Source organism: Silurus meridionalis, chromosome 13 (genome assembly GCF_014805685.1).
Source record: "Silurus meridionalis isolate SWU-2019-XX chromosome 13, ASM1480568v1, whole genome shotgun sequence".
In the NCBI taxonomy this organism is placed as follows: domain Eukaryota; kingdom Metazoa; phylum Chordata; class Actinopteri; order Siluriformes; family Siluridae; genus Silurus; species Silurus meridionalis.
Genome location: NC_060896.1, coordinates 10,035,283 through 10,050,958, shown reverse-complemented (window position 1 = coordinate 10,050,958; position 15,676 = coordinate 10,035,283). Strand labels below are relative to the sequence as shown.

Here is a 15,676-nt window from a genome sequence, read left to right as displayed (position 1 = left end):
TATATATATATATATATATATATATATATATATATATATATATATATATACATACATACATACATACATCTCTCTTTCACTATCTATCTATCCATCCATCCATCCATCCATCCATCCATCCATCCATCCATCCATCCATCCATCCATCCATCCATAAACAGTGCAACCTCGATACTCGTGGGGGTTACGTTCTATGACCCCTCACATTGTGAGGTTTTGACTCTCCTTTTGATGGTTCCTTTTTCAAGGGGAATTGTACATGTACTGTACTGTAAACTCAACAAAAATTGTAAATTACTTCTCATAAATGTTTTATTTACTACTTTAAATGAAGAATACAATAATAAATAGTTTTTCAAACATTTTTATGTAATTTATTAGTACCAACTAATAAAATGTTACTCCGAACTTTCGAGCCACTCGAGGCTTCTCGCTGACTATCAGATTTTTCACGAGTTACACTTAGCCCTGTTCCAAATGAAAAGTCGTGAACTATCGAGGTTCCACTGTATACATATATTACAACATTTTATGCTTACAATCAATGAGCATATCTGATAGCAAAATCTTGACAGTTCACTTTCTGAAAGCTTCTGTTGCCAAGTTTTAAGAACATTCAGTGGTGTGTTGACTGAATGCTTAAAATCATGAGAGAATTAGTAAGTACTCAAATGCTTTTGTATTTTGCCATGTGTTATCTCATTAAAAGGAAAACTCCACTCTGATTTCAACAAGAGGTTTTGCAATACGCATAATGGCATTTGACTAACAGGTCATACTGGTCCTAGAAACTCTGTCTCCAAAGTCTCCACCTAAAGACAACAGCGATTTAGAATTTTAGTATAGCCCAGTTCTCAAAGCTATAGCTGTATTGCATTCACGAACTGTGCATCTGAATGTTTGCTGTTCTCTATACTTACTATGCAGTAAATACAATACTGGATGTATCATTAATAGGTACTCGTTTTGCAATGTTTGGGTTTTATGTTCATTAAACACCATTTTATGCACACACAATGTCCTCCTGCAATGTCAGAGCAACAGAGAACCAATAGAGTTCTAATGGATATAAAGGAAACACAAAGAAAACTTCAATTGAAATATTGAATGTGTTTTATGGTGGAGTTTTTCTTTAATGACAGCAAGACCCTGATACACGTGTCCGGCCAGCGTCTCCATACGGCATGTTTTACAAATAGCACAAGCAGCTAGACTAGTGATAGAGTTAGTTAAAACAATGAAGTTTGCCAGACACTTGTTTATGAATTTACTCTTTATACCCCACACTTGTTCCTAATGTCTGACTTGATGAATTCAGTAATTTAGAATATACAGTTTAGCCTCATTTCAAGTTTCCAGTCATGTTATTTCTTTCTGCAATTTAACACAGATGTCTGCCAGAACAAAGTTGCATAGGTCTTCCTCTTTTGCTTAAACGGCCTCTCACATGGCATGTATAGCACTGAACAGAGTAAGATGGCTCACATAGGAGAAATAGGCCTTGCCAACACCCAAACAACAGTGGACTTTGAAATTAGAACGTCCCCTTAAGTGCATTTTTAAACAGATTTACGAGAGGATTTCAAACCTCTTCAGTCTGCTTCAGTCTTGCATTGTTCAGATTTGTTCACAGTTTGCTATTCTTCTGGAACTGTGTGACAAGGCTGAGCACTTGATCCGATGCCTTGATGACTTTGTTGTGCAAGTAGGCTCTGCCGTTAATGCCAGTCTCTTGCAGGAAGTAACGGTAGTTGACCATGATGCCGCACGAGTTAGCGATGCCTCTGGGGCTAGTGTCGGCATGCCAGTTGAGCCTCCAGAGGGTGGCACCATTCTGGAGGTGGAAATTGGCGACCGGATTGAGCGCATAGCCGCGCCTCTTCTCTCCGTAGAGATACCAGGCACACAAGCGCATCAGGACCGGCTCCATAGCGCGGGTCAAGCGTTCAGAGCGAAGCCAATCTCCAGAGGCAAGGAGGGTACGCAGTGCATCGACCGCAGCAACACCGGAAACCGCTCCTGTCGCCTCCTCCACTTCAGTCAACTCGTGCTCAGAGAGCAGCTCGGAGATATGACCTTCCTTCCTGTACTGGGCCAGGAAACCTTGCAGCCATGATGTAAAGCCAGGGATGGGCGACAGGCTGGAGAACTGAGTCATGTGTGGAAATTCACTCTATAAAAAAAAAGGAGGAAAGGAAGAAATATGAAATATACAATCTGACCCAATAACATGCTTCTCAACACGTTACAAAGAGCATAAGTTATGATATACATCATCCGATTCTACAGTCAAATCCTTATCTATAGTCTTTCTTTATACAACTTTATATACAACTTACAAACAGTTTTAAAATGCAAAGTAAAACCTTTCTTTTCACTCATTGCCAGCAACCAAGCCATTCATAGCTCCTGAAAGCTGACTCATGCAGCACCTAAGAATTTAGCTAAAAGTCAAATTGGTACCTTTAACACAATAATTTTTGCAATTCAAAATAAAAAGTAACAAAACTTTTACTTCACGTTTGATTGTGCACTTCATGACAACGACTAGCACTGCGCCATACAATGATTTATGTCCTGATGTGCAGGAAAAACGCTGTACCAAATGTCACCGTGTTTCCTGGTGTGTTGATGGGCATACAAATGATTGTGCTTAACAAATCATTCTATTCTCTTCAAGTTAATGTCAGTAATGCAAAAAACGTACTGGGCTGCTCTTTTCCAGCTATACCCCTGGCTTATTTAGTGTACATTGTATAAACCTGAATTCAAGACCTCTAGTGCACACATTGTTATTAATGCTATATACTTTGAATGGTAGCTGTGGGAAAAAAACAGATGGTTGCTGCAATACAGAACAAATAGCAGCTCTTATTGTCGGATATATAAATAATAGTGAAATTTTCCTTTGCATATTTCCGTACGGTTTCTTTGGCTAGAATCTTAGCAGAGGATGTTTAACATAAAATGTATGGTCACATATTAAATGAGAATTGAAGCATGTGGGCATTAGGTGAAAGCCTACGAATAATACAAGCTAAATTCTAACCAAACACTGATGTTCTTTATATGATAGTAGTTGCAAGTTACTAGTAGTGTGTGAGGCTTTGTTACAATCAAAACACGTGTTCATAGAATAGCTTCATCTTTCAGACAGCTCTGATTTTGCACTTTGAAAAATACGGTCAGCCGTGTCAAACACCTCTTTTGTGCTTTTTTCCCCTCACTTCACTAGAACTAGCATGAGACATAACCACCCTTGTTTGCTCACACATTCATGCTTGTGCACAATCTCTCACTCTCTCTCTCTGGTCTATATTTGAGAAGCAGACAACAAAATAAGCCAGACTGTCAGCCTGGTCCCTGAAGGGAAAAGCTAAATCTGGTCCCCCTCTCTCCATCTGACTCTCCATCATTTAGTAGCATGCTCGCTATCAAGCTTTTGAAGAAAGTGAGGATAAGTGTGTCTGGGGGTCATTTTCTATTCATCAGCTAAATTTACTGCAAATCCTCAGTCAACGGGCCTAAGAGAAGAGACAGTGTGTGTGTGTGTGTGTGTGTGTGTGTGTGTGTGTGTGTGTGTGTGTGTGAGAAATTGAGAGAGAAAGTAAGGGAAGAAGTGCTTCATGAGTATAACACTGCAAGATGTCTATAACCGCCTCTCAACCTTCTAAATCACAATAATCATTTTAATAATACATTTTCCTCACCCTCAATCTTGCATCCATCACTGTAGCTATTCCCCACTGGCAGAATGAATCACCTTCAGCCCGTAGAAACAGTCCACAATTCAAACACTAACATTGTCCCTGTGCATACTAATCCCCCTTTTATCTCTCTTCTACACAATCTCTATCCTACATATATTCACATTATGATTTTAATCAATTTGACTAGGTTCATCCAAATTTCCTACATATCTTACCAATTTGAAATAATAAAATAAAAATACATTTTTATAGATAATATTTTTGTATAAAATCTACTAAATGGACAAGAACATTGGGGCGACTGACTCTTCCAGCCATATGTGTTTTTTCCCCAAAATTCTAGCACAAAATTGGAGGCACACAATTGTATAGAATGTATTTGGATGCAGTAACATTCAATTTCTTCTCCACTTTAACTAGGAGACCTAAACTTGGCTTCATAAAGACAGAGTTAACATGGTTTGAAGTGGAAGGTCTTCAGTGACCTACTAAAGAGCTCTGACATCAACCCTACTGAACACTTTTGGGACGAACCCCAGGCCTCCTTACCATGCATCAGTACCTGAGTTTACTAAAGCCCTTGTGGCTGAATGAGCACAAATCTTCATAACCAGAATCCTAACTCTAGTTTAAATTTAAACTTTGATTTGAGAAACTGGAACTTTCCAGAAGAGTGGAGGTTATTTTAAACAAAAAAATGGGATCTTATGGTGCATAGCTTTTGTTTATATAATGTTAACTCCATATTTCAGTATTAATATTGTGAGTTATTGTCTATACGTAAGGACTAACACAAAATCTATGCTGTACCATTCAAAATAATGAATGGTAGTGGGTGTGATCAAGCCTGAAATATAGCAGAGTGAATATTTTTCTGTATAAATAGAAATGCATATTTATTACCTGAACACATCACATTTTTTAAAACTGTTTATTGCTGCATATAATATCATAGACTGTCCACAAGATAAGGTAGTTTCTATCGTTTTACACACCGGACTTCCCTGTGTTTTCTCTCCTAAAGACAATTTCTTTTGCATGAGCTGTTAGAATAGGACTGAACATGTATTAATATAAACTAATGCATTAATATAAATCTGTCATTTGTATTACAGCTAAAAGTATGTTCTGAGGCGTGTAGTCATAAAAAATGACTGAAACCCTGCGCTGTGGTATATAATCGAAAAGAACAAAATCAAAATATAATCAGAAATGAATTCTCAATAATGATATAGTGCTACAACATCTTTTACTTCCACAACTTGCATTGCAGGATGTCCATAAAGACATCCTGGTATGTAGACATGAAAACATCATGCAGAAAAACGGCTCAGTCTCTGCAGCACTAGCGCTAATCACATCGATGTGGATCATCTGCATGAAATTATACCCATCAGCCCTGCGTTTGCCCCATCCCATTTCCCCTGCCCCCCTCATTCAGATGTCAGATAGAGCTCTCCTAAGAGCCCTTGACCTCCATTACACAAGCAGCCACTCTGCTCTTTATTTCATCAGCATTTTCCATGAAGAAAAAAACCAGATCATTCAGATCATCTTTAAACCAGAGTGCCTCTTATTTTTGCAGCCACCTGGCTCACTTCTGCCTTCGTTCAATAAAATGTGCGAATGTCTCCGACATGGTGGAGCTTCCACATTTTTCTTGCTTAGTAAGGCTGTCAGTTAAGATCTAATTAGTGTTACATTTGTTTGTTCTTCTGTCGGGTTGAGTGTCAGACGAAATGTGAAGGCGACTGAAGATGTGATTACACTAAGCTCTGGGTGGTGCTGAGCTCCCGTGCTGAGGGAGGTCGCACCTCTGCTACTATGTCTGCTCTCACATGTTGGAGCTACCAAATTCATTCTGATGCTCTACTTCAGCTGCTGTAGATCATCCCACATGGATATTCAAACAATTTGCACTTCCCAAAAAAATTAATCTCTAGTGATTTAGTTTAGAACGTCACTTAGAAACTGTGGATTTGTTCCCAAAAACTGCTGCTGCAATCATAAAGACTGTCCTGTGCTCATCTCATGACTTTTTTATAGTATTTATAGGCTGATGCTGAACATCCTTTCAGCACACTTATTGTGTATGTGTGGAGTAATGATTCACATTTTAACTCTCCAGTGTGATGTATAAGAGAACGGGTTTCCTACAAAATCTGGATCCTCTTGAGATTTGGTAAATCTACTTTGTGGCGACATCTATTGTTGAAAGAATTACACAAAGTTAAAATGGACCCTTTTGGTTTTTGGACATGTGCTAGTTCCAGGCATTGACATAGAAATGTACTCACAACCTCCAGGTAAATTCTGGGGAATGAAAAACAGTATATCAAGCATTTTGTTACTAATTAGCTAAAATTACCTCAAAAACTCAAATCAGGCTCTATATAAAGACTACAAAAACACGCACAAGCCTAAAAAAATCCCTTTCGATTGTCAGGCCTTCTGAGACTGATCATTTCTTTTGATCTGGGGTGCAATAGAGACCAGAGGTTCTCTTCTAAACTAGTATTCCATCAGCAGCATCAAAATAAAAAGAAATATTATCAAACACTTCATTTGCGCAAATGTTAATATTTTATTTGACCATATAAAGACACGAAGACAAATTAGTAATTAATTGCACTTAGAATGGCACAAAATGTCCAACTATTTAAATTAAATTCGAACGAGAGAACCATTTAATTTTAATTATTTATTAACATTACTGTCTGCATTTCTGTACTGGATGCACTTTTTTTTACTAAAATGACTATAATGACATTTTTAATATCACATGCATCAGCTGCTATATGGTCAATAAAGCGGATCTTACTGGATGTTTTTTTTTTTTTAGGCCAATAATATACTTCATATGCCTCATTTGTAGGAAACCATAAAATATATTTCATTTAAACTTTTAAACCTGGAGCAAATGAACAAACACCTGAAGACTGAATGGTCTTTTATGGTCAAATGTACTGGTTCTGCATTTTATTTACTATATGTCAGATTAATTTCAACAATACATTAAATATCTTTGATTAATTTTGATCATTTATTTATGTTGGTGTTTTCAGCAGAAATGAATCTCAATTCAATCTCCTAAACAGTACCATAAATGACACTATATACCTTTATTTACAAAATAAATATACCTTCTCTCATCTCCATCATCACACTAACCTGCATCTCTCGCACCACCCTCTTGATGAGGTAATTGCCGAGCTCCACACCCTGCAGACCAGCCTGGGTGGAGGAGATGGAATAGAAGATGGCAGTGCTGATCTTCTCCACGTCTTCTACTGCATCCAATGTGGTGAACTCTCTCACAATACTCTAGACAATAAACAATATTGATGTCAGATGTCAAAAAAGTAAATAAATAGTATTTAGAAAGTGGTTGTGAGATCTAGAAGTATTCCCTAACCTGGATGTTATCCGATATGTCCTTTGTTAGAGCCACATGTAAGACCACCAGAGGTTCTCCAGGCATGGAGGCATGTGTGAAGGAGTAGCAGCGTCTGTAAGGCCCGACTCTGCGCTTTATGTCTGTCCAGTTACGCACTGGGTGAACCGCTTCATACCTGTTAATGCACATCCTGATCAGCATTCACTAGTGATTTTATTTGTGATTCCTATTTAACTAGTTATGTCAAGGCCTAGGATCTCAGCATTCTGTACAAGATTCTTACTGGCTGATCTTCTGAAGGAGCTCACAAGGGGACTTCCATGTGATTCTTTCTAACTGGAGAAGCCCAACCGAGAACCACTCAGACAGGAGGCCCTTTAAAGTGCTGTTGAGGTCCTGAAACACACATACACACTATTATACATTATTTCATTCACTTCTGCAAGAGCTTGTTTCTAACCTTCCAAATCAGCTAACAAACTCTTCATTAGTTGAAAGGTTGTGTATGTTGGTTAATAAAATCTCTCTCTACTAAGGAAATCAAAGAATTTATTGAAGTAAACTCTTTCAACACTAATTTAATTTGCCTCCGGATTACGTCGCGTCTGACGCATATGTAAAATCTCGTTGCTCCTCGGCACATTAATATTTCACAGCCGGTTTCTGATCTTCTGCAGTCTGGCATGTTGAGTTTCGGATTTAGACAAATCAGATTTCTCTCTGCAGGCTGCTGCACTCTAGGCCTGTTTGTTTGCCCTTCAGCTGATGTTATTAGATGTGCTCCGAGAGAGAGCAGAGCAGATCTGTGGTAAACATCACGCAATTTCATAAAGGAGTCACGCCACTCCAGTGGGTCAGCTTTCATATCTGAGGAGGTACAGAGAACTGCACTCTTGTGCACAATCATTAAAAGGCACTGACGTGTGAACACCATTGTACATGCACCCTTAGGCACACCCGTCAGTAAAATAAGCTTGAAAATCCTTCTTGTATGCGCGTTAAATCTTAGGAGAGATAATAAGCTGGCTATAAATAAGATTCAAAGCACCACTGCAAAAGTGCAAACACACACACTTACTTTAATTTACTCATGGGTAAAGATTATAACCTACAAAGTACAACGTTGCCTAATCCTGTATTTTAACATTCCCTCCTTGCATTGCACCTGCCCTTCATGCCATCTTAAATCCTCCATTAATGTCATTACCTTACTGTATACCATTACCTTATTACCTCATGTTTTGCTAGATGAACCCTGGTGGTTTTAGAGTCAATGTACATTTACATTTATGGCATTTGGCAGGCCCTCTTATTTAGAATGGCTTTTAAAAGAGCTTTGAAGTCTCTATCAATAAATACACTCTGATACACATCCATTCGGTCACCATCTAGGAATACAATCGGACTAAAAGCTGTTGGGAGGGAGTATATATGGAAAAGCATTTTTTTTTTTTTTTTTACTTTTATCATACATTTCAGAGCTGGAACCTCTGTAAAAAAGCATAGCGATTGTGAATAATTGCATTTTAGAATCTGAAAATATTTCCACATGCATCCATGATTGAGGGCCAAGAAAGCTAAATTGGCCGTACTCTTTATATAGGAGTAATATCATACTCTTTCACTTCTGTCAATCATGTGTCTGTAATCTCTGATATGCAAAAGAGGGTGGAAAGGGTTTTCTTTCCACTGTCTTTTGGTGCCCCCTGATGCAGCAGAAACAGCAGTTTAAAGCGATAACTGTGCCTGGCTAGCTGTTGTATAAATGGGGAAAGCTGGCTGGTGGGTAGGATGTAGCCAAATTGGAAAAGGGAGCAGAAAGGATTAAGGTTTTTGCTTAGGAATATAGCACAGGCAGCTTGGTGGTGCTGGGGCTTAAACCCCCTACCTTCAGAGCAGTAACCCAGAGCTTTAACTGTTGAGCCCCATAAGACCCTTGTATTCCCTTGTGAGGGTTAAGCAACTGTTTGAATGGGAAATAACTGCAGGAACACAAGGAAATCATTCAAGCCAGCAGCTAGCATTAGTCACTTTACCATGCCATACCTAATTTACATATAATTGAGAAAATGTCAATTGAAATGTTCTCATGTTACGTTGCCACTTTTGCTGAAATTGTGCCCGTATATCACGAATGTAGAAAGCAAAGAAACGATATCCTGCCACTTGCTAGTGTGAATAAAGGCTATGCTAGAGCAATAAAGTGATTAGAAATAAAACACATTTGTTACATTCAATTTAGTCTATGTGGTAAAACTGTAAAATTAAATTATGCCCAAAAAGGTACATTTACCCATTACTTGCCTCCAGAGTAGTTGGAGAAAAGGAGAGAAGTTCATGAGCAAGAAGAGATACACAAAAGTTACACTCTTTTCTGTCAATCACAAATCTAGTTTGTATTTCTTCCCTGGCTCTGAGCCTTCACATCAACTAAAGATCATTACTGACACCAATTTGGACAGGGAAAATGACTTCTAAGCGCTTATAGGATATTATTTCACTTGAACTGCCAAAGCAAATGACAGCTCTTTTAAAATTTCGCACCTACTGCTGCTTTGCATTTGCTTACATAGCTCATTTTTCCTCAGAACCTGAGGAGGGATCTAGAAATCACACAGCAGATATGCATCATGCTCTAGGCTAAAATCTTTTAAACTGCAGCACTCAAAGATTTTGTTTGCGGGCATAAGTGTTATAAATAAATACAGGAATCTCTGAGGTGAAAATAAATATTGAATTAGTCATGTATCTAATACTAGCCTCTACCTCTGGTTATTATGTCTTCATTAGTCTGTTGGCAGTATTTCTGAAGCGTTTCTGCCATGTCATGAATGAAACATGACTACAGAGAGTGTGAGAGACTCGCATGCCCTTTTCATAGTCTGTTAATGTTTTTGTCTTCAATGGGCCTCTGCCATTATGATATAAACACTGTTGACATATGGGCCTGTAGGCTATTGGTGATGACATCCACCAACCAGTGAGCCAGACTCGGTTTAGACATGGGAGCTTTATTCAATGCGTGGCAGATAAACTATTTGATGGCCATGGGAAAAAGGCACAAAGACACAATAATCCAACCTCAAGTACTGAAAAATATCCTTCCTTGTTCCTGTTCATGAAAATGCAAGGTCAACCACCTGAATGGTTCACAAAATTAAGAAAACTCCTAATTCAAGCACAAGGTCACTCCAGACTCCTATCTGGCCACCACAGCAAACTCATCACCAATGCACATAATTGTTCCTATTTTTTGTGAGGGCCTGTTAGCAAAAAGGCACTCTGTAGAAAGGCCTTCTTCAGTTCAGCATGCTTGATAGGCTCATAAGGGAAAATCTTGAGGTACTTCAGTAAAAGGATGAGATCCCACTCAGGGCTCTTGGGAAAGCGTGGCAGATAAAAGTGTGTTGAACTGTTTAGAAAAGCTGTGACAAGTTAATGAGCTCCCAGAGACACACAATCAATGGTGCTTCAATTTGGGGACTTTCTGGTGTTCAGCAATTCCAGTAGGATAGCTCGTACCCTAGGATTTGGGCACTTCATTCGATTCAGACGCATAGCATTTGCTGAACAGTTAAGAAAACTTACAAGGCCATATATTAGAGCTCCTTGCATTCAGGAGTTATCCTCAACCTATTTTGGAGGACCAGACACACAGGCCCAGGTAACCTGGCCAGAGATAAAGAAAGTCTTCCATTAACGACAATAGATCTGTTTGAGGAGGAAGCTGCTAAGGCATACTAAAGGGACTACAGGCGGTCCCCGACTTACGATGGAGATGCGTTCCTAGGACACCATCAAAACTTGAAAATATCGTAACACGAGACATAATAAATAATAATTTATGAAATTACAGTACATAATTTAGCAAACAGAGCAGTTTACACTATCGTAATGTATCAATTTTACACTATATACAGTATATATGTGTATGTGTGCATGAGGGCCGGTTTGCGAGTCCAGGGCGGAGCTGGACGCACTCTGTTTCAGTGTCCGACGACGTCCATAAAAAAAAAAGAGAGAGAGATAGCTAAAATTAGTGTTTGAAACGCCAAAAACAAAGAAAAAAACACATGCTCCAACACTGACAACCGAGTAACTGACAACTGTTAGTGAGAGTAAGGCATCTCACAAGGTGGGCGATGTGTACAAAATTAAAAATGGCACGTAAAAATGTAAATATTTTGTACGATATTTTCGTATCGCCATCCCAAGATTGAAAAATAGATTGAAACGCGAGTTGAACCCGTGTAAATCGGGGACTACCTGTACTCGCTCTGTTCGCTAAATATTCCTTACACCGGTGGTCCCCAAACTTTTTTGTGCCACGGACCAGTTTAATGTCGGACAATATTTTCACAGACCAGCCTTTAAGGTGTGGCGGATAAATACAACAAAATTAAATGATACGGCTGGCATAAAAACTGGTATTTTCTAAATATAATAATAAACGTGAACCCACGGTGTTGTTTTTTGTTCGTTCTGCTAGCTTGGGAATTTAGCGGTAATGTATTACAGTATGTGTTAGCGGCCGGAGCAGCCCCTTTAAGAAGGTAGCGGATGAGACATGTGACAGAGGAATCATGACGTGCATCAAGAGTGAGTCATAGACAGATGTGGTGGAGAGAATCCGGGAATTTTCCAAAATAAAACATCGTTCAGTAACAGATAATAAACAAAACGGAAATAATGTAAGTAATGCATTATTTCTGTGCGGCCCGGTAACAATTGACCAGAGGGGTTGGGGACCACTGCCTTACACTATTGGCAGAATCAATGGTTGGAATGTAAATGCATAGAGTAGACACTGAAGTCAGTGCTTGGCCAGTACACTCTGACCTACTGGACTGTCCATCTCCACGAGGGAGAACAGAACAACTGAACTTCACACAAGGGACTAAGAAGCAAGTGCCACACTGAGCAAAAGATCAGTTTATAGCTTGCTTGAAGACAGCATGGGAGTGAGATAACAAGGTTAGCAATTTAACAAGGGAACCCAACTCAAGCTTGTCACATCCAAAAGTCGGAAAAAAGTATGAAATATAGGAAGCTACAAAGAAATAAAGAGAAGTCTGACAGGTTACTTGTAGCTCTGACCTTAACAGCTTTGCAAAGCTCTCAAGAGGACAAGGTTAACATTAAGTTCAATATATATAAAGACTACGATGGACGTATGACAATAGTAATTATTACAAAAATCATGTGATCACTTTGCTGAAGGTCTCAGCATGATATACTGGACAAATTTTCAATAAACATTCAGAGCATATCTTGCGCATGTCTTGTTTGCGATTTGGATTAAAGGTGAGATGTAATACCTCCGATTTAAAACTCAGGCGCATGCTGCGTAAAAACAATGAGTAATCGAAATGGAAAATTACATACAAGGTAATACATTATAATTTTCAAAGCCTAGCGTAATATTCTGCGATCACCCTGGGTGTAAGACAGCATCTATACAGAAGCCTAATACGCCTCGATATTCGAGATTTTATATGCAATGCGAGCAGGTCAAAATGTTTGCCTGAGAAATTTTTTCCTCAATTTCCTCCCCATAGTCAAAACATCAAACAGTTTTACCCTTGGCTCGGTGCACAAATTTGAACATGTCTAAGAAAAGACACCATGTGATGCACGATGTACCGTCTGGACTGCAGTGCCTTTAAATCATTTCACGCTTGCTTTGAAGAGTTTTCCTCCCTGTCAATTATAAGTTGAAACCCCTCTATTGACCATGCACATCTTAATCGTCCTTCAATCAAGTCTTTAATGGAGCTTTTAAGCATATTATTAAGTGTGAATCAGGCTGAATGTCACTATGGTTAAGGCAGAGAAATTAAATCACACTGTAATCATGAGAGAAATACGGCGAGAGTCAGTCGCTTATGAAAGGAGAACAAGTGCTGATGTTTAAGAACCAGAACAAATGCTCTGCCTGACTCTTCAACACTAAGAAGTGCATTTCGAAAGCACGTTCAACAACTCCAAACTGGCAGCAAACTGAAATAAATATTACCAAGTGTTTTCAAACACATACTCGTCAGATGAGTGACCTGAAGTGACATTTTGAAGCGCTTAAACAGACCTAACTAATAAAGCAGAACAGATTTAGAAGCAACAATGTTGACACAGCATGTTCTTAACTAATAAATCCTTGCCCTATCCTCAGTAATCTGCAAAAAAAAAGGATGAATAACATCTGGAGCCAAGATAAAATATGAGCCATGCTGAGCAACGAATCCTAAACTGATCATCCGTTGGATTTTTAATGCCAGACAAGCTTCACACTCCGTAATGTGTTCGATCATCTCAGCTCCACACCGAGCAGATATAAGATCTTCATATTTGGCTGCGAGGCACAGTAGCGCAGATTATGTGAAGACGGTTAAGGCACTGAAGGGTTTCCCAGAGCCTTAAGCTTTAAAAGTGGACGTGAGCTGAAGTTAACCGGCTTAAAAACTCTAAATGCAATAAAATGCAGCCCTCTGCTTCAGTGTTTAAGCATCTAGATGATCTAGTGGGTTTGGGGGAGGAATACTGAACTGATCAAAATGATTGACAGGCAACTGGTGATACCTGATGCATGACTTCTGATTGGATAGTTTTTCCCATTTGCAGCATTTGAACTACCTGGTGATGTTTTTAGTAATGAAGGTATTTTTTTTCTTGAGAAAACATCACACCATTATATGGAAATCTAGCATAAAGTGACCAATTTCCCCAAATCTCACATAGCTAGAATGAAAAAGTACATAATTACATGTAATAAGTGTAAAGTAAAGACCTCTAAGGTTCGTCTAAGGACTAAGGACTCTTAAGTTTTAGTAATAGCATGATCTTTTTATCATTAGAATGTAAATTTTATTCTCAGAATAAAGATTTTTTTTTGTAAAGAATATTTCCATTATAATATGGCATTTCTTAATCATAAAGTGATAAAATAATTATTTAAATAATAGCTATTTTTTCAGTTATTTTTTTAGGTAGCATTATATATTTCTCATTTTTTTTTAAATATATATAATTTCATATTTTCAGTGATTTTTTTTTTTGCATTAAAATTTATACACAAAATAGAAATAAAAATATAAAATTTACATACAGAATATATTTTTCCCCCAACATTTTTCCATCGGTAGCATGTTTTTGCAATAGAACGATATTTTCCTTTCCGGTCATGTCGTTTTTTTAAATCTAGTAACTAATATTAGCATGGTATTTTAATCGTAATATAAGACTCAATCGTAAGTGGATCTTTGTTATCTGATTTCACACGTCGACGCACAGAGCTTCTGTGGATTTCTAGAAACAGCGGAAAAAGTGTTGTGAAATCTGCAAAAATTAAGTGTAACCTCCATCACCTGTCTTAAAACAGAAACATGAAGAGACGTGAAGTATAAAAATGGAAAATATTTGAAATATTGTTTTAGTTGCTAGACTCAAGTCTGTAGTGTAACACAGGAGAATGGCAGACGTGTAATAGTGTTATGGTGTCCTGGTGCTGAAATGCCACTGAAGGGGAAACAGTTGAACTTTCAGAGCTGAAGTAGGGGAAAAGTCAGACACTATCTGAGCTCATGTTCCTGTACTTCATGCCACAGGACACCAGAGGCTGAAGTGGGTTAAAGGGCACTGCTGGTGTCATGTAAACACTCTCAGGCACTTCAGCCCATTGATCCAAACCCCACATAGAAGCATTTCTGGGTAATATAATGCTTCTTGTGCAAAATGTGCCAATGTTAAGTGGTAATAGTCAGTGCAAAAGACTAACTAGTGTTCAAATTTACCCTCAGGTGCGGGCTGTCAGTAACTTTAGAAGTAAACTCAAGAACATCAGATCGAAGGTCCACCAGGAACTTCACCCCTCCTTCCGCCCTGCTGATGTGGTTCAGTAAATGTCTGTATCTCGGGGTTAAACTGTATCGCAGTCTGTCCTCCGCCTGCAGTATAGTAGCCAAGTCTCGTATCTGCGTGTCGACCAGTTTCCGGGCCATTTCCGAAGCTCCTCTGTGATCCACTCCATACTCCCTGGAAAGTATTTCAAGAAACGCGAGTCTCTGCTCCATGTCTAGGTTTCTGTAGAAGTGCATGAAATCCAGAATGTTCGAGTCTGGGGGTGGAGGCGATTTCTCTCTCGTCTCATAATTAGGTAACGGAGTCACGGTCCTCCGCAGCATCTCCTCCATGACCCTCATGTGTTTTTGCTGGCGATTATTTTGTTTACTATTATTATTATTAATATGTCCTGAGACGGAGGAATATGAGCGACAGGTCCACCATCGGAAGCTCTGGACAGACTGACAGTTGTGTCTCCAGGTCCTCGAGATTGTACACAAGCTCAATCTGATCGCTGTCATGGCACGCACACGTATATACACCACTGCTCAGGACCAAAATAAACCGCTGTGACCTAAAAGAATCGTAAAGCACTTCCGGGTTCTCAAAGGGGGCGCGGTCCTAAAAGGGTTGCCAGGTGCGCTATTTTAAAAGCGCTAAACATGTGAACGTATGAGTAGTTAATTACAAAAATAAATAATTTTTTTTCAATAATAGAACCGATATAAAAAAT

General features: G+C 38.8%; 1 protein-coding gene across 1 annotated transcript; it reads right to left on the bottom strand.

The window, feature by feature from the left end:
• Positions 1–1,095: 1,095 nt before the first annotated feature.
• On the bottom strand, positions 1,096–15,533 carry mlycd (malonyl-CoA decarboxylase). The gene is made up of 5 exons (XM_046864798.1): positions 14,895–15,533; positions 7,391–7,503; positions 7,126–7,282; positions 6,882–7,034; positions 1,096–2,173 (listed from the first exon to the last, which is right to left on the bottom strand). Exons 1-5 carry the CDS (start codon positions 15,462–15,464, stop codon positions 1,628–1,630), a joined length of 1,539 nt encoding a protein of 512 aa, XP_046720754.1. The 5' UTR covers positions 15,465–15,533; the 3' UTR covers positions 1,096–1,627.
• Between the last annotated feature and the right edge of the window lie 143 nt (positions 15,534–15,676).